At 37.1% G+C, this 18,170-nt stretch overlaps 1 protein-coding gene across 6 annotated transcripts in view; it reads left to right on the top strand.

Moving 5' to 3' along the window:
* MIS18BP1 (MIS18 binding protein 1) overlaps window positions 1-18,170 on the top strand; it is a 58,577-nt gene that overhangs the window by 18,547 nt on the left and 21,860 nt on the right. For all 6 annotated transcript variants that reach the window (XM_042943074.1, XM_042943072.1, XM_042943069.1 and 3 more), the window contains 6 exons: window positions 9,384-9,457; window positions 11,138-11,268; window positions 13,551-13,638; window positions 14,613-14,770; window positions 15,397-15,548; window positions 16,020-16,116. In XM_042943074.1, the coding sequence (XP_042799008.1) occupies window positions 9,384-9,457; window positions 11,138-11,268; window positions 13,551-13,638; window positions 14,613-14,770; window positions 15,397-15,548; window positions 16,020-16,116 (700 nt within the window). The remainder of the gene's footprint in view (window positions 1-9,383; window positions 9,458-11,137; window positions 11,269-13,550; window positions 13,639-14,612; window positions 14,771-15,396; window positions 15,549-16,019; window positions 16,117-18,170) is intronic.

Below are 18,170 nucleotides of genomic sequence, written 5' to 3'. Positions count from 1 at the left end.
TCCAGAAAGAAGCCAGATTTTTTATATAGTCCAATTTCTACCTAGTAGCCCCTTAAAATAATAAATCATCTCATTACTCTGCTCCAAATCCTCTAAACTTTCTGTCTTCAAGAGAAAACCCTAAGCCTTTACCATAGTTTACAAGACTCTACATAATTTCGTCCTGGACATGCCTACCCCTTGCTCTCTTGATTACTCCTTTCAAGCTACTTTGCCCTCTGTGCTATCTGCTAAGGGCCTTTGTATGTGTTCCCTTTGCCTGGAAGACTCTACTCCGAGATACCCATATGGCTTATTCCTCACTTTATTCATTTCTCTGTTCCAAGACCTTCCATGACTAAGTAAGTATTCCTTATACTTACTATTTTTTTTATTTTGAACATGAACAGGGAGAATTTTTTTTATTTTTTATATTAAATATAATTTATTGTGAAATTGGTTTCCATACAACATCCAGCGCTCATCCCAACAGGTGCCCTCCTCAATGCCCATCACCCATTTCCCCTCTCCCCCAACCCCCATCAACCCTCAGTTTGTTCTCAGTATGTAAGAGTCTATTATGGTTTGCCTCCTTCCCTCTCTGTAACGTTTTTCCCCCCTTGACCTCCCCCATGGACTTCTGTTAAGTTTCTCAGGATCCACGTAGGAGTGAAAACATACGATACCTTTCTTTCTCTGCCTGACTTACTTCACTTACCATAATACTCTCCAGTTCCATCCCCGTTGCTACAAATGGCCAGATTTCATTCTTTGTCATTGCCAAGTAGTATTCCATTGTATACATAAACCACAATTTCTTTATCCATTCATCAGTTGATGGACATTTAGGCTCTTTCCATAATTTGGCTACTGTTGAAAGTGCTGCTATAAACATTGCAGTACAAGGGCCCCTACGCATCACCACTCCTGTATCCCTTGGGTAAATTCCTAGCAGTGCTATTGCTGGTCATAGGGTAGATCTATTTTTAATTTTTTGAGGAACTTTCACACTGTCTTCCAGAGCGGCTGCATTAGTTTGCATTCCCACCAACAGTGCAAGAAGGTTCCCATTTCCCCACATCCTCTCCAGCATCAATAGTCTCCTGATTTGTTCATTTTAGTCACTCTGACAGGCACGAGGTGGTATCTCAGTGTGGTTTTGATTTGTATTTCCCTGATGAGGAATAACATTGAGCATCTTTTCATGTGCCTGTTGGCCGTCTGGATGTCTTCTTTAGAAAAATGTCTATTCTTGTCTTCTGCCCATTTCTTCACTAGATTATTTGTTTTTCGGGTGTGAAGTTTGGTGAGTTCTTCATAGATTTTGGATACTAGCCCTTTATCCGATATGCCATTTGCAAATATCTTTTCCCATTCTGTCAGTTGCCTTTTAGTTTTGTTGATTGTTTCCTTTGCATTGCAGAAGCTTTTTATCTTGATGAAGTCCCAATAGTTCATGTTTGCTTTTAATTCCCTTGCCTTTGGAGATGTATCGAGTAAGAAATTGCTGTGGCTGAGGTCAGAGAGGTTTTTTCCTGCTTTCTCCTCTAGGGTTTGATGGTTTCCTGTCTCACATTCAGGTCCTTCATCCATTTTGAGTTTATTTTTGTGAATGGTGTAAGAAAGTGGTCTAGTTTTATTCTCCTTCTGCATGTTGCTGTCCAGTTCTCCCAGCACCATTTGTTAAAGAGACTGTCTTTTTTCCATTGGATATTCTTTCCTGCTTTGTCAAAGATGAGTTGGCCATACTTTTGTGGGTCCAATTCTGGAGTCTCTTTTCTATTCCATTGGTCTATGTGTCTGTTTTTGTGCCAATACCATGCTGTCTTGATGATTATAGCTTTGTAGTAGAGGCTAAAAGTCTGGGATTGTGATGCCTCCCACTTTGGTTTTCTTCAGTATTACCTTGGCTATTTGGGGTCTTTTGTGGTTCCATACAAATTTTAGAATTGTTTGTTCTAGTTTTGAGAAGAATGCCAGTGCAGTTTTGATTGGAATTGCATTGAATGTGTAGATTGTTTTGGGTAGTATTAACGTTTTAACAATATTTATTCTTCGAATCCATGAGCATGGAATGTTTTTCCATTTCTTTGTATCTTCTTCAGTTTCCTTCATAAGCTTCCTATAGTTTTCAGCATACAGATCTTTTACCTCTTTGGTTAGGTTTATTTCTAGATATTTTGTGGTTCTGGGTGCAACTGTGAATGGGATCAGTTCCTTTATTTCTCTTTCTGTTGCTTCATTATTGGTGTATAAAAATGCAACCAATTTCTGTACATTGATTTGGTACCCTGTGACTTTGCTGAATTCATGTATCAGTTCCAGCAGACTTTTGGAGTCTGTGAGGTTTTCCATGTAGAGTATCATGTTGTCTGTGAAAAGTGAAAGTTTGACTTCATCTTTGCCAATTTTGATGCCTTTGATTTCCTTTTGTTGTCTGATTGCTGATGCTAGGACTTCCAATTCTTTTTTTTTTTTTTTTTTTTTTTTTTTTTTTTTTAGGACTTCCAATTCTATGTTAAACGACAGTGGTGGGAGTGGACATCCCTGTTGTGTTGCTGATCTCAGGCGGAAAGCTCTCAGTTTTTCCGCATTGAGGATATTAACTGTGGGCTTTTCATAAGTGACTCTTATGATGTTTAAGTATGTTCCTTGTATCCCAACTTTCTGGAGGGCTTTTATTAAGAAAGGATGCTGTATTTTGTCAAATGCTTTTTCTACATCTAGTGACAGGATCATATGGTTCTTATCTTTTATTAATATGATGTATCACATTGATTGATTTGCAAATATTGAACCAGCCCTGCAACCCAGGAATGAATCCCACTTGATCATGGTGAATAATTCTTTTTATATGCTGTTGAATTCAATTTGCTAGTATCTTGTTGAGAATTTTTGCATCCATATTCATCAGGGATATTGGCCTGTAGTTCTCGTTTTTTGCTGGGTTTCTCTGGTTTGGAAATCAAAGTAATGGTGGCTTCATAGAATAAGTCTGGAAGTTTTCCTTCCCTTTCTGTTTTTTGGAACAGCTTGAGAAAGATAGGTATTATCTCTGCTTAAATGTCCGGTAGAATTCACCAGGGAAGCCATCTGGTCCTGGAGTTTTATTTGTTGGGAGATTTTTATTTTTATTTTTTAATGTTTATTTATTTTTGACAGAGAGAGAGAGAGACAGAGCATGAGTGGGGGAGGGGCAGAGAGAGAGGGAGACACAAAATCCGAAGCAAGCTCCAGGCTTTGAGGTGTCAGCACAGAGCCTGACATGGGGCTCGAACTCACAGACCGTGAGATCATGACCTGAGCCAAAGTCGGACGCTCAACTGACTGAGCCCCATCCAGGTGCCCCATTTGGGAGATTTTTGATAACTGATTTAATATCTTCCCTATTTATGGGCCTGTTCAAATTTTCTGTTTCTTCCCATTTGAGTTTTGGAACTGTGTGGGTGCTTAGGAATTTGTCCGTTTCTTCCAGGTTGTCCAGTTTGGTGGCATATAATTTTTCATAGTATTCCCTGAAAATTTCTCAGGGATTGATTGTAATAATTTCATTTTCATTTGTGATTTTATCTATTTGGGTCCTCTCTCTTTTCTTTTTGAGAAGCCTGGCTAGAGGTTTATCAATTTTGCTTATTTTTTCAAAAAACCAACTCTTGGTTTCATTGATCTGATCTACTGTTTTTTTTGGATTCTGTATTGTTTATTTCTGCTCTGATCTTTATTATTTCTCTTTTTCTGCTGGGTTTGAGGTGTCTTTGCTGTTTTGCTTCTAGTTTCTTTAGGTGTGCTATTCGATTTTGTATTTGGGATTTTTCTTGTTTCTTGAGATAGGCCTGGATTGCAATGCATTTTCCTCTCAGGACTGCCTTCGCTGCATCCCAAAGCGTTTGAATTGTTGTATTTTCATTTTGTTTCCATATATTTTTTAATTTCTTCTCTAATTGCCTGGTTGACCCATTCATTCTTTAGTAGGATGTTCAAACTCCATGCTTTTGGAGGTTTTCCAGACTTTTTCCTGTGGTTGATTTCAAACTTCATAGCATTGTGATCTGAAAGTGTGCATGGTATGATCTCAGTTATTTTATACTTATTAAAGGCTGTTTTGTGGCCCAGTATGTGATCTATCTTAGAGAATTTCCATGTGCACTCAAGAAGAAAGTATATTTTGTTGCTTTGGAATGCAGAGTTCTAAATATATCTGTCAAGTCTATCCGGTCCAATGTATCATTCAGGGTTCTTGTTTCTTTATTGATTCTCTGTCTAGATGATCTGTCCATTGTTGTAAGTAGAGTATTAATGTCCCCTGTAGTTACCACATTCTTATCAGTAAGATTGCTCATGTTTGTGATTGTTTTATATATTTGGGTGTTGCCGAATTCGGTGCATAGACATTTATAATTGTTTGCTTTTCCTGATGGATAGACCCTGTAATTATTATATAATGCCCTTCTTCATCTCTTGTTACAGCCTTTAATTTAAAGTCGAGTTTGTTTGATGTAAGTATGGCTACTCCAGCTTTCTTTTGACTTCCAGTAACATGACAGATAGTTCTCCATCCCCTCACTTTCAATCTGAAGGTGTCCTCAGGTCTAAAATGAGTCTCTTGTAGACAGCAGAGAGATGGGTCTTGTTTTTTTGTCCATTCTGATACCCTCTGTCTTTTGGTTGGAGTATTTAGTCCATTTACATTCAGTGTTATTATTGACAGATATGGGTTTAGAGTCATTGTGATGTCTGTAGGTTTCATGCTTGTAGTGATGTCTCTGGTACTTTGTGGTCCTTGCAACATTTCACTCGCAGAGTTCCCCTTAGGATCTCTTGTAGGGCTGGTTTAGTGGTGATGAATTCCTTCAGTTTTTGTTTGTTTGGGAAAACCTTTATCTTTCCTATTCTGAATTACAGGCTTGCTGGATAAAGGATTCTTGGCTACATATTTTTCCTGTTCATCACATTGAAGATTTCCTGTCATTCCTTTCTGGCCTGCCAAGTTTCAGTACATAAGTCTGCTACTACCCTTATATGTCTACCTTTGTATGTTAAGGCCTGTTTATCCCTAGCTGCTTTCAGAATTCTCTCCTTATTCTTGTATTTTGCCACTTTCACTATGATATGTCATGCAGCAGATCGATTCAAGTTTCATCTGATGGGAGTACTCTGTGCATCTTGGATTTCACTGCCTGTTTCCTTCCCCAGATTGGGGAAGTTCTCAGCTATGAATTGTTCAAGTACATCTTCAGCCCTTTTCTTTCTCTTTTCATCTTCTGGAATTCCTATGATACAGATATTCTTCCATTTGATTGCACCCCTTAGTTCTCTAATCCTCCCCTCGTATTCCTGGATTTTTTAATCTTTTTCTCAGCTTCCTCTTTTTCCATAATTTTATCTTCTCATTCACCTATTCTCCCCTCTGCCTCTTCAGTCCACACTGTGGCCACCTCAGTTTTATTTTGCACTTCATTTATAGCATTTTTTCATTCATCATGACTGTTTTTGAGTCCCTTGATCTCTGTAGCAGTAGATTCTCTGCTGTCCTCTGTGCTTTTTTCAAGCCCAGCAATTAATTTTATGACTATTATTCTAAATTCTTGTTCACTTATATCACTTAAATTGGTTTGATTAGTTCATTAGCTGTTGCTACTTACTGGAATTTCTCTTGAGGAGAATTCTTCCGTTTCATCATTTTGGCTAGTTTTCTGTCCCTTATGTGTTTTAAAAGCTTGTTGTGTGCTCTGCACCTGCGAGCACTGCTATATTAAAGGAGGGTCATACACTGTCCACAGCCTGGCCCTTCAGGAGGTGTTTTTTCGAAGATTGTTACTTGCTGTCTGTTGTTGTGACTTTGGTTATTTTATTACTCTACTCTTAGTGATATTTTGGACCCCCCACCAGGTGTGCTTTGATTTGTTCTTTGGATTAGCCCTGTAAAGGAGAACAGATAGACAAACAGGAGACAAAAACATGCAAACACACAAACAACACAAACAAACAAATAAACAAAAACAAAAATCTAAAGACTAAAAACAAGAAACCCCAAAACACCAACTACAAGTAATGAAGAGGGTGGAGGCAGTGCTGAAGGAGGAGCACATACAAAGAGAGAAATGACAGGAGGCGGGGGTTGGGGGGGAGAAAAAATAAACATTGACGAGGCAGAGAGACTAAAAGGCTTAATCCAGAGAGAGAGAAAGGAAAATAAAGAAGGAGGCGGAGAAAATGAAACAAAGATAAAGTTACCTAGACAGAGAAACTATATGGCTTGATTATTTCAGAGAGAGAGAAGGGAGTGTTAAGAAGGAGGTGTAGAACATGTATCAAGACAATGGATTGAATATGTCTGTTTAGACCAATAACCAGAGTAACCAGCCTAGGGGAAGGAAGAGATAAGGAGGAGAAATGGGGTGGGTAGAATATATCTATATATCCAGAATTGACCTAGAGTTAATCCAGGCAACGCTGCTGCACTTGTTTGGAGGAGCTGTCCGCAGGGTCTGTCCCGCTCTGGTAGATAGGCAGTTAGTTACCCAGTGCAAAGGGGCATGGTTTGGTGTAGTCTGGACCCACCTCCACTGTGGGCCCCTTGAGTGATCCCTGAGGCCCTGCCTTGGTGGTGATGGTGGTGGTGGTGGCGGCAGCGGGGAGATGGTGATTCCCTAGTCTCTTCTCCACAGAGCTGGACCCGGTGGACTCAGTTTGAGTCATCCTCACTGTGCCATGGCTGCAGACGGGGCATTCCTTCTCTCTCTGCCAACTCCCCTGACCCTGTGCTTGGCTAGGACTCAAAGTCCCGTTCCGTGCACTCTGGCACTGGGGAAGCTTCTCTCAATGCAGCCCGATATGTGGTCCTGGCTGGATATGTCTGTGCCTCTGCACTTCAGGGAGGATTGCCTTCTCCTACTGCAGACTGCACCGCAGTAATTGCCGCCAGGGGTGGTGAACGCAGGCGGACACAGGCAGGCTTTGTCTTTTCCCACAGCACTCCAGGGAGGGGGCCACTTTCTCCTATTGTAGACTGCGCAGCCAGCCGACCTACCTTGCTGGGGAGCCCCCTGGGGTGGCATACACAGGCAGGCTTTGTCTTTTCCCACAGCACTCCAGGGAGGGGGCCACTTTCTCCTATTGTAGACTGTGCAGCCAGCCGACCTACCTTGCTGGGGAGCCCCCTGGGGTGGCATACACAGGCAGGCTTTGTCTTTTCCCACAGCACTCCAGGGAGGGGGCCTCCTTCTCCTACTGCGGCCTGTGTCCTCAGCCCAGCCACTGAGCCCGGGGATGGCAGACGCAGGCAGGCTTTGTACTATCGCGCAGCCCCGCAGGGAGGGAATCACTTTCTCCAACTGCAGACTGCTCCCCTGACCTACCCAGGTGCGTGGACAGGCAGCCGACCCCAGTGCAAAGAAAGCCCCTCAGTTAGAGATAGGATCCCTCTCAGTCTCAGTCTGAGGTCTTTCTCCTGTCCAGATATGGTCCTGCACTTCCCTAGCCGCTTTTTCTGTTTCCTTTGTTTTTCTGCGGAAGGGAGTCTCTCACCTCCGTGCCCACACAGCCCTTTTTATCTCCCCCAGTTCGCAGTCACCCACCTATCTTTTCTCCAGTTTTCCTGTTTTCTTCCTGGTAGATTCAGTCTCTTTTCCTCCCAGGCTCTGGGGTTCAAAGTCCTCTGGCTTCTGCACTTCTTTCTTTGAGAGACACGGGAAGTATGGATCCCCCTACTTCTCCCCTTGTACTTATTTTTGATAATTATCACTGGCAGACATTATTTGTCCATTTGTTTGGATATAACCACCACCAGTCGACTTGCTTCCACACATCCTCTCCCCCCTCAACCCCTGTGCTTATACGTGCATGCACACACACATTACACATTTGCTCTAATAGGGCAGCCGTTTTATTTTTTTTCTTGCCAAAACCCACTGCCTAAAACAGTGCCTGGCACATAGTAGAGCTCAAGAAATATTTGCTGAATGACTATGAATAAACATTTTGATATTTTATGTAAGCAGGATGGCACAAGATACTAGAGCCAGAATTCCCAAATTTGTAACCCCACTGTGCCCCTCACTAGCTGCATGTGACATGGACAAGGTATTTAACTAGACTTTGTAGTTTTTCTTTATAAAATGAGGATAATATTACCTGCCTCCTAGTGTTACAAGGTTAACATGAGTCATTGAATCTAAGGTGCTTGGAGCACTGCCTAGTGGTTTTTATTTTTAATATCATCTACATCTGTCTGTTCTTTGATCTATCTTAGGTAATTCCAGATGTGGAAGTGTTAAAAAGAAAAAAGGAATTTCATTGCCTGTTCCCCAAGTTCTACCTGTAACTTTAAAAATGAACATAACTGAGGAAAAAAAATAAAAATTAAAATGAACATAATTGAGAAGTGCAATAATTAAGAGCACCTTCCATTTTAGCACATTTTTCTGGCTTAGCATAAAACTACCAGTGAAGAATTTATCTTTATAAATTTGTAATTTTTTATATGTAAAGTAAATGGCTATTCAAATTACTTTATGACTTTTGCTGAATTTCTCATCAGAAATAGTTCAGTGTTAAATTGTTAGTCAATAAAAGCAATTCCTTCATACAGACATTCATAGAAATTTTCCTCTACAATTGTATTTTGTCCTAAAATAAAGAATTTTCTGAGCTGTTTAGATGTTTGCTTTGGGATAGATTGCTGTTAAATACAGATTATTAGCAATCACCTTCATAGTTTAGAAAAAACTGAATGCAACTCAAAATCAACCTTGCAAAAACAAAATGCTGTATTTTTTAGGGGATAAGAGTGACGGTGAAGTGTATACTATATAACTGATTCTTTTTTCTAAGTTAGGTCTTTTGTCTTTAATGGATACCTTAGAATTTTAGGTAATTTTTTTTCTCCAGTGGTGGAAATATTTGACATAATATTTGAAGTATAATTGATTTTGGATTGGAGAGCAAATTATGCAGTATAACCCCCATTCATTCTCCCTCTTTTCTGTTTCATTATATTTAAGAGTTTTTACCTTGTTACTATTAAAAAATTTTTTTTTAATGTTTATTTATTTTTGAGAGGGAGACAGAGAATGTGAGCAGGGGAAGGGCAGAGAGAGGGAGATACAGAATCCGAAGCAGGCTCCAACCTCTGAGCTGTCAGCACAGAGCCTGATGCGGGGCTTGAACTCACAAACTGTGAGATCATGACCCAGGCTGTGGTTGGACACTTAACCGACTTAGCCACCCAGGCACCCCATGCCTTATTACTATTTGAAATAGAATGTGATTCTTATATAGATGAGCACTAAGGAATCATTTGCATTACTTATATGAGTTTTTCTTTTAATTTAATGTAAATTGATTTTGTAATATTTATGCTACAAGTAATACAGGGAATATATACTTCATTTTATGCTGATTAGGTGGTCCAACTACAGGAATGGATGATTAAAGTCATCAATAATAATACTGCTATATGTGTAGAAGGAAAATTGACGTAAGTATAACATTTCAATATTTTATAAAATGTATAACAAAGTAAGATACTCATGTATAAGAGCTTAAAGGAGATTGATGGAAAATAGCATCCTCCTACAAAACAAAAGACTTTCTAACAAGTTTACAGACTGAAGACAGGAAAGTAAAATGACTATGCAGTACCTGACCATGTTGATTGTGAACAGCTTTCTTGGTTTTGCCTGTTAAGTTACTTTTAGAATAGTAACAGCTCAAATTTATATACACAGCGCTTTATTTTTTTTTTCAGAGGTTCTAATAAGTGGACTGGTATTCTCTGCTTAATTACATATAGTTAGCTAATATTTACTACATGCATTTCAGTTCAGATTCTCACATGTAAATTGGGACAACCAGATTTAAATTACTGATCCAGAAAAGGAATCAGAATTATTTAAAACTTTGCCATACAGCTACATATTAGGTAATCATTGGCACTTTCTGGTTATCCCTAAAGCAAAAGTATCATCAGGTAAGTGGGCTTTGCCTAATTCTGCTACTCTCTTACCACCATTTCCTTTTTTTCGAAACCAATTTCTTAGTGGTACAATATTTGTAATAAAAGGTTGTAAGAAAATAATACAGGATATTACTGGTCAGGGTACTTACCTAGAAGTTTGTAAGTTGATTATTTAAAATCTGCCTTTCCCACTCTATTTCTGCTTGTCTTGTGCCCATTTCCTTAATATCAAAGAGACAGTCTATGTTGCCTTGTTGGAATCCCTTTTGCTGCTATCTTCCAAGCTATATGACCTGGACAAGTTACTTATCCTTTTTCAGTTTCAGTCTCTTTCTCTGTGCAGTGGTGATAATAATATTACCCATTCTTGCGTTATTTTGAGTATTAAATTAATATTTTTAAGACTTGAAGACAGTGCTTTTAGAGTGCTATTTAAATGTTAGTTAAATAAAATAAAAAGGAACAAGATCACTGTATTAAAATAGTAGGAGTTTAATCCCATTTGACCAAATGAAAGGAACTTCACTGTCATATTATGCTTGTATTTAGTATGTTTATCTGATGAATTGGGAGTGTTCAACATCTATCTAATACATCTTAAAGTTTTGTTCTTTCTGTTTTATATTCTTAGCATCATTTAAGGAAATAAGAAGAGTAGATTTATGGGTTAGTGATTTGATTCTACAGTTTGTTTTTTTCCCAACTGGAACCTCTTTTTGGTACTTTTTAAAGAGGAAGGTAAAAACACTTGGCTGTGTAGTGAGGGTAAAAAAAACCCGCAAGATTAGAGGGATCCAAACTATATAACTGCATGAAATCTAACACAGTATAGGCTCTGAGGAGAGGGACAGGAAAATCATTCTTTGGAAAGTTGGCATTAGTTAAGATGAAGTTGCAGGCATTGTCAGCATCAGTTATTTAGAGAAGGCCCCTGCTTCCTTGATGAGGATAAATTTTATATTAGTGGTTTGGTTTGGCCACAGTACAGTTTGGCACATATTCTGAGGATCACATTAGCAAGGCAGTTGAGTTCTGCAATGTTTGGCCCTCAGATGTTTTGTAATTAGATGAATAACACTGCGAATGTAGCTGGGGTGCAAATTTATTACTTTTTAGTATAATTTGTATGCTTATATATGTACATTGTGATTATTGGTAAAATGTGAATATTTTGGCCTTAACTACGCTATTTTCTCCTAGAGACATCACTAACATATATTGGCACAGTAATGTAATTATAGAACGGATTAAGCACAACAAACTTAAGACTTTATCAGGCAACATTTATATATTAAAAGGGATGATAGACCGGATTTCCATGAAAGAAGCAGGTAATGACTGACATTATTAGTTGATAAATTACTTTCAGTGAAGCAGTTAACCATATTTCTAACTGTTATATATGTTTTTACTCTTAATTAGGTGTTTTAAAATGATGAATCAATCAAAACTAAGTTTTAAAACAGAATTGACCACATTATGTAAAACTATTATATGTGTTGGTCATTTTTCCCTAATTTAATCACCCTTATTGACAGTTTGAGTCGGTCTAGTGATTTTAAAAAGTTCATGTGAGATATTATAAGGCTATAATTTAACTAGTTTATTGAACCTGCCCAGTACAACCCCATTCCTGGTATAATCTAATTTTCTGTCTATGCCTTGAACATGGTAATGTGGCTGAAGAAAAACACACCTGAGCATTCTACTTTAAGATGGTGATTACCAGCAAAAATTGTGGTCTCTTAGTGCCATTTGGTATCCTACCACATTTCCCTAATGCATTCACTCTCCCATCCTCCTTAGTGACTATTGCATATTTTTACAAATTTTCAATTCCTCCTTTCTCCCACTCACAGGGGAGGTGGCAGGGAGGGGAGCACCTTAGCAATAGAAACAATCAGAAGAGAACTTCACCATCACCTAACTGACCTGCTTGCATCTATATCTGTTTTTGTTATGAATGAACTGTTCATGTTGTCTTTGTCAGCCTCTCCATTTGTACTCTATTTCTCATTTTTTTTCTTACCCAAGGATATCGCTCTAGTAATTCTCCCTTCTCCTGTCAAAACAAAAACAAACAAAAAAGTCTTTTAACTCCACTTATTTCAGCCACTGTTTGCTCTTAGTTACAGCAAAACAACTCAGAAGATTTGTTACATCTAATTCCTTGAATTCTTTCCCACTTTTAAAAAATTCTCTTTAATCATGCCTTAAACCCCAAATCTTTACCAAACAGCCCTTATCACAGTTACCAGTGGCCCCCACATTGTTAAATCCAATATATGTTTACTGCACTTAATCACACTTACTTCCTTTTAATTCCTTATTTGCCTTCTGGAACACCGTATTCCAATTTTCATGCCACCTCACTTCCTGTTCCTTCTTAGTTTATTTGCTTATTTTGCTCTTTCTTCTTTGCCTCTGAATAATAGGATAGACTAGAGCTCTTTCCACACTCAGTGCTGTGTTGATTTCTTTTAGGCTTTAAATTTCATCTATATGATGACAAATGCCAAATTTATGTCTCTTACCAAAAATACTCCTCAAGCCACCCAACTCATTTTCCATCTGCCCATTTGACATCTCCACTAGGATATCTACAGGCATCTCAAACTTCATGTGTCTAAAACCTGATTTCTCTGAAATCTGTTTAATGGTCTTCCCCCTTTCTTTGTTTCCAGTGGCTAGCCAGAATCCTTGGAGAGATCTTAAATCCTTTTTCTCTCACACCCACATCTAGTGGGTAGGTACATCCTATTGGCATTATCTCCAAAAATATATCCAGAACCCAGGCCTCTGCTGACCTCTATGGTATATACATCTCCCTTATCTTTTGTCTGAATGATTACAAAATCCTAACTGGTCTCGTTATTTCTTCACTTTTACTTCCACAGACTTCTCAAAATAGCAGCTAATACAGTCCTGTTAAAGTGAGTCAAATCCTGTGGCTCCTCTGCTCACAATCTTCATATAGCTTCCCATTTCACCCACAGTCAAAGACTAGGTCATGAAGTGACCACAAGGCCTTATAATCTTTCATGTTCCTACACTGTTCCTACTCCCTTCTGAAGAGCCTCCTAGTGCTAGCCTTTCTTCACTCTGCTCCATCTGCACTAATTTTTACAGACAGGCCAGGCACACACACACCATAGCCTTTTGCTTTGTCCCTTTTGCTTCCAGTGTTTTAATCCCATATTAAACTCACTACCTCATGTCCTTCAGAGCTTTACTCAAATGATGCTATTTCAGTAAGATCCTCTCTGTCTTTTAAAAGTGCAATCTGCTTCCCATTCCTCCCTCAGCATAAATACACTAATACTCCTTGACCCATTAAGTGCATAATTTTTCTCCATAGCATTGATGACCATCTAACAAAAAAAAAAAAATGTATGTTTATTGGTTTGCTTTCTGTTTGACATGAAAAGGCAGGTTCCATGAAGGCAGGGATTTTTGTTTCATTTTGTTGACTGATGAATCCTTAGTATTTGTAGCTGTGCCTGGCCCACAGTTAGCAATAAGTGTATATGTTTTTAATGACTTAGTGAACCAATTACATGCCTTTAAAATTTTTGGCTTTTAGGTAATTTTTTGTTTGTTTTTTGTTGAATAGGATATCCAAATTATCTCATAAGGAAGTTTATGTTTGGCTTTCCAGAAAAGTGGAAAGAGCATATTGATAATTTTCTGGAACAATTAAGGTAAAGTACTCCTTAACTTTTTAAAAACTAACTTTATTGAGGTATAATTTGCATTTGATAAAATGTGCCCATTTTGGGTATAAAATTGGAGGTTTTACAAATGTATCTTTTCATGTAACCAATGTAAATTGGTTTTCTTTTTTTTCTGCAAATGACAGTTTTGAAGTAGTTCTCTTGATCTTGGATCTTTAGAAAGCAATAGTTTACTAGAATTTCTGTCATATGAAATAAATGTAAAAGGAAAATAACAGTGTTGACATTTCAGGAAGCATCCTCATTCACCCACCTTTTGAGAGGGTGTACCTATTAAACATGAGTGTAAAGTTCTTGGTCCTTTTTCTTTCATTCATTCCTTCACAAGTTAATATCAGTTGTTTAGCACACACTGTATTGGCACAGGGAAAGCAAAGAAAATTTGATTAATTCTTGCCCTTAAGGAACTCATAGGGGATACTGTGATATAAGTTAATTAATCATAGTACAATATAATAACTTCGAATGGGGGGGACAGTTTTTTCCTGTAAAGAGCCAGATAGGAAGTATTTTTATGGGCATGCTGCCTCTATTGCAACTGTTCAACTCTGCCTTTGTAGCAGAAGAGCAGCCATAGACAGTAGTTGAATGAATGTGGTGGTGTGGATGAATGTGGTGAAATAAATAAAATTTATTTCCAAAAATAAGTAATGGCAGGATTTGTCCTGTAATTTTTTTACAGGATTAGCTTAAGTAGAGATGTAAGAGTGCATAGAGTAGGAAGCACTTGAGTTTTATTTGATTCTTTTGACTTAAGACCTTATACCTAAGTTCTTTGTGGGGGAAAGGGTAGAATCATGAAGACTTAAATAATGTAAGATTAAAGGTAATCTTTGCTGGGCGCATAAAACTTTATCTGAGGGACTTTATTTAAATTTAGTTTTTTTGTTTTAGTTTTTTGAGATAAAAATTAAAGGAAAAATATTACACTTGTGTTTTAGGGCTTGTGAAAAGAAAGAGAGAAAGGCCAGACAAAAACAGAAAACTGGAAAATTTGTCCCTGACGTACAAAAATCAGCGAAAAATAATGCAAGAGAAAACCAAACAGATGTTCTGCAAAGAGCCAGCACCACTTATGACATTGATTGTTGTCATTTGGGTATGTCTCTTCTTTTCTGCTGATATAGTGGTAAATTCTTACATGAGCTCCATATTTATCTGTTTATAGTTTATATTGTATTGAGTTTTTGACTTGTACTGCCTTGAAATTATTTTTTAATACTTAAAAAACTGTAGTGCAGTCTGCTCATAGCATTCAGCTTTTTTTTTTTTTTTTTTTTTTTTTTTTTTAAAGAGAAGGAGAGAACACATGTGCCTGAACTGGGGAGAGGGGCAGAGTGAGGGAGAGAGAAAATCGTAAGCACGCTCCACGCTCAGCACAAAGCCCAACACAGGTCTCGGTCCCACAAACGATGAGATCATGACCTGAGCTGAAATCAAGGGTTGAACGCTCAACCAACTGAGCCCACCCCAGGCGCCTGGATTTTTCTTTTTTTTTTTTTTTTAATGTCCATTACTATAAAGGTAGCTGGCAGAACTTTTTTGTGTTCACTCTTTGCCAAAACTATAATCTGACTAACATCCCATCGCACCCTCCCTGCTGGAAAAAAGTATGAACATTAACCTACAGCCCTTGCTAGATAATATTTCGAAAGTGAATTCTTTAATATGGAAAGGCAGCTTATATATAATAATTTATTGAAATCTCCATCTTTGTACTCATAGAACTGAAGAATGGTAAGCGCAGGAGGTTGCCAGCAGCCCCAGAATTAAACGTGTGCCATGATAATTGCCAAAATAAACCACGATTAAGGCTCTCAGATGACCAAAGGCATAATACTTGTCAAAATGGAGGAGAAAATGACTTAACTGATCAGGTAAACTTTTACTATACCCTATGATACGAAGAGTGATGGTGTGATGCTACTAAAAAGTTTTGGGACCAAATCAGAAATCATTTTGTTTGTTAAGTATCTGTTAAGTATCAGCTTAACAATCAGTTTGGCAATGTCTTGCTTGATACTTATTTTCTCAGTGTCTCATTGGGAAAGTGTAATCAGTAATAACAGAAAGGTTAGCTCTTAGAGTTAGGGTTAAAGTGTGTGTGTGTGTTTGCACCTAACAAATCACATGTATTAAATTTATAAAAGAAATATCTAAGATAGTGGATGCCCACATGGTGCTTCCAAAGCTCAGGCTCTGGCAAATGAGTTTCTAAATACCTCCACTAATGAAATTTGTAGAACGGCAAGTACCTAGATACTTGTATGCTTGATACATAATGTGAAAATGCTTGAGGTCATGTTTATAGATAGTAGTTGTTAAAAAGCTAACTTTTTGTTTTGAAGGAAATAATTGGAAAGAAAGCATACGAAAAGTTGTCTTCAAAGAAACTTGAAAATTGTGAAAGAACAAATGAAAGGATAATTAAAAGTCAGAAGCAAGGTGATATATCTTTATTGGTTTTATAATAAGCATACAGCTCTTATTTGAAATGTTTTTAATATAATAAAAGTGATGTCTTAAATTTCCAAATCTAAAAATGGCAAACTAAGTATTACAGTCATTATAAATGTCTGGGGATTTTTTATTGTTTTGTTGGTTTTTTTTTAGAATTACTTTTTTTTTCTTTAAAGCATAATTAACATAGTGTTACTAGTTTCAGATGTACAATAGGGTTTTGCTTTTCTATACAGCATGATTTGCTGTAAAATCCATTACATTAGTAAAAAAATCCATTACATTACATACCATACATATTTACTTGTAGGTTTGCCTCCCTTTATCTTGGCACTAAATAATTTTTATTATTTATTTATTTATCTATTTAATTATTTAAACTGTATGTCCAACATGGGCTTAAACTCACAACCCCAAGATCAAGAGTCACATGCTCTACCAACTGAGCCAGCCAGGCTTCCCTAATCTTTTTGTTAAAAACAGAATTGTATATCATTTTAAATATGCTTTTTGGAATGTTTAAAGGCTATGAATCTCTTTATTAAATTAATGCCATAGTTTAGCTATGTGTGAGTGTGGATTTCCAGTATGATTTCATTGAAATCCTATATAACAGATTTAAAGAAACTTTTCTTGACACATTAGCAAGTTTGAAATTTCATATTGAGTTAAATCCATCAGCTTAGTAGCATTTTTTTGTATTTCTTCTTATAAGTGGAAAGTAGTGAAAGTGAAGAACATTTATAAGTGTTTAAAAGAAGTAGAGAGGAAGGCAATACTGTTTAGACTATCAGGATCATGTAACTTAGGTTAAAGTATCCAGAATAGCTTGAATCTTCATTCAAATTATTTAATAAAATGAATAAAAATATTTTAAAAGTGATTTGTTCAAAATTAGAAATTTCAAAATTTTCAAATTTCCCGTTAAACATTTGAGTCAGATTTATATGAGGAATTAAAAGAAAACACTTCCTTCACAAAGATAGATAATTCCATTGAGAAATCTTATAGAAACTTTGATTACCTTTTATCAGTACCACTTTTCCATGAATTATAATTTAGTGGCTTCTTTTCTCCCCAGCATTCAACATTACTCATCAGCCTTTAATTTTATCATTCATCTTGTAAAGTGGTACGTAACATGTGTAGGTCATTGAAGTATTTAACTAGGATGGTTGCTGTGACAGTTTATAATTTGTATATATTTATAATTGCAATTGGATAATTTACAATTAGAAATTAAATTAGTTTGGCTTCTGGTTTCTTAAGTTTCAAATTAGAGAATTTCTCTCATTTTAATTTGCTTTCTTTAGTGACACAGTATAATAAAGATTCTCAATTTCTGGTTTGCTTGTTATCCATGATACTTCATGGAGTTTGGGTGAATCAGCAGAAATGTCTTTCCACGGCCACCACTGGGAATGAGAATAGGGCCATCCATACCTTTCGAGTTCCATATTCCCCTAATTAGGATAGCTTCCATTCCGTATATTAAATACCTAGTAAGGTTTTGCAACCTTACTGGTTTTCTTATGTCACCTAAATAAGATTTAACAAATATTTATCATTTACTGTACATGTGAAAGACTCTGTACTAACTGCAAAAAAAAAAAAAAGAAAGAAAAAAAGATTCCAAAAGCGAAAACAAAATTCATACCATTAAGGATTTTTTTTTTTCAGTCTACTTCAAAGACAAATTTGTTAAGTATAATGCAAGGCACATTGTCAAACATGGCATTATTTAAAAGTATTCTGGAAATTTGAAGGAGAGTTTTCATTCAAATGAGAGAATCAGGATAAAGTTTGTGGATTAGGTGGGTTATAGAATGGAATTGAAGCAGGTAGTGATTTGGTTTTTGAGTGAAGAAAACTTTCCATGTAGAATGATATTAGTGAAAAGTTGAGAATCAGGAAAACCGTGGTGTAGTAGACATAGAATTTGGTTCACATTTGAGTACAGTGAGAGATTAGAACTACATTGAAGGCCAGACAGAGGAACTTATATGTACACTAAGTAGACTTTAAGAAGTCAAGGACCG

This window comes from Panthera leo, chromosome B3 (assembly GCF_018350215.1).
Source record: "Panthera leo isolate Ple1 chromosome B3, P.leo_Ple1_pat1.1, whole genome shotgun sequence".
In the NCBI taxonomy this organism is placed as follows: domain Eukaryota; kingdom Metazoa; phylum Chordata; class Mammalia; order Carnivora; family Felidae; genus Panthera; species Panthera leo.
Note: the sequence above shows the minus strand (reverse complement) of the source record. Positions and strands in the feature narration are given on the sequence as shown.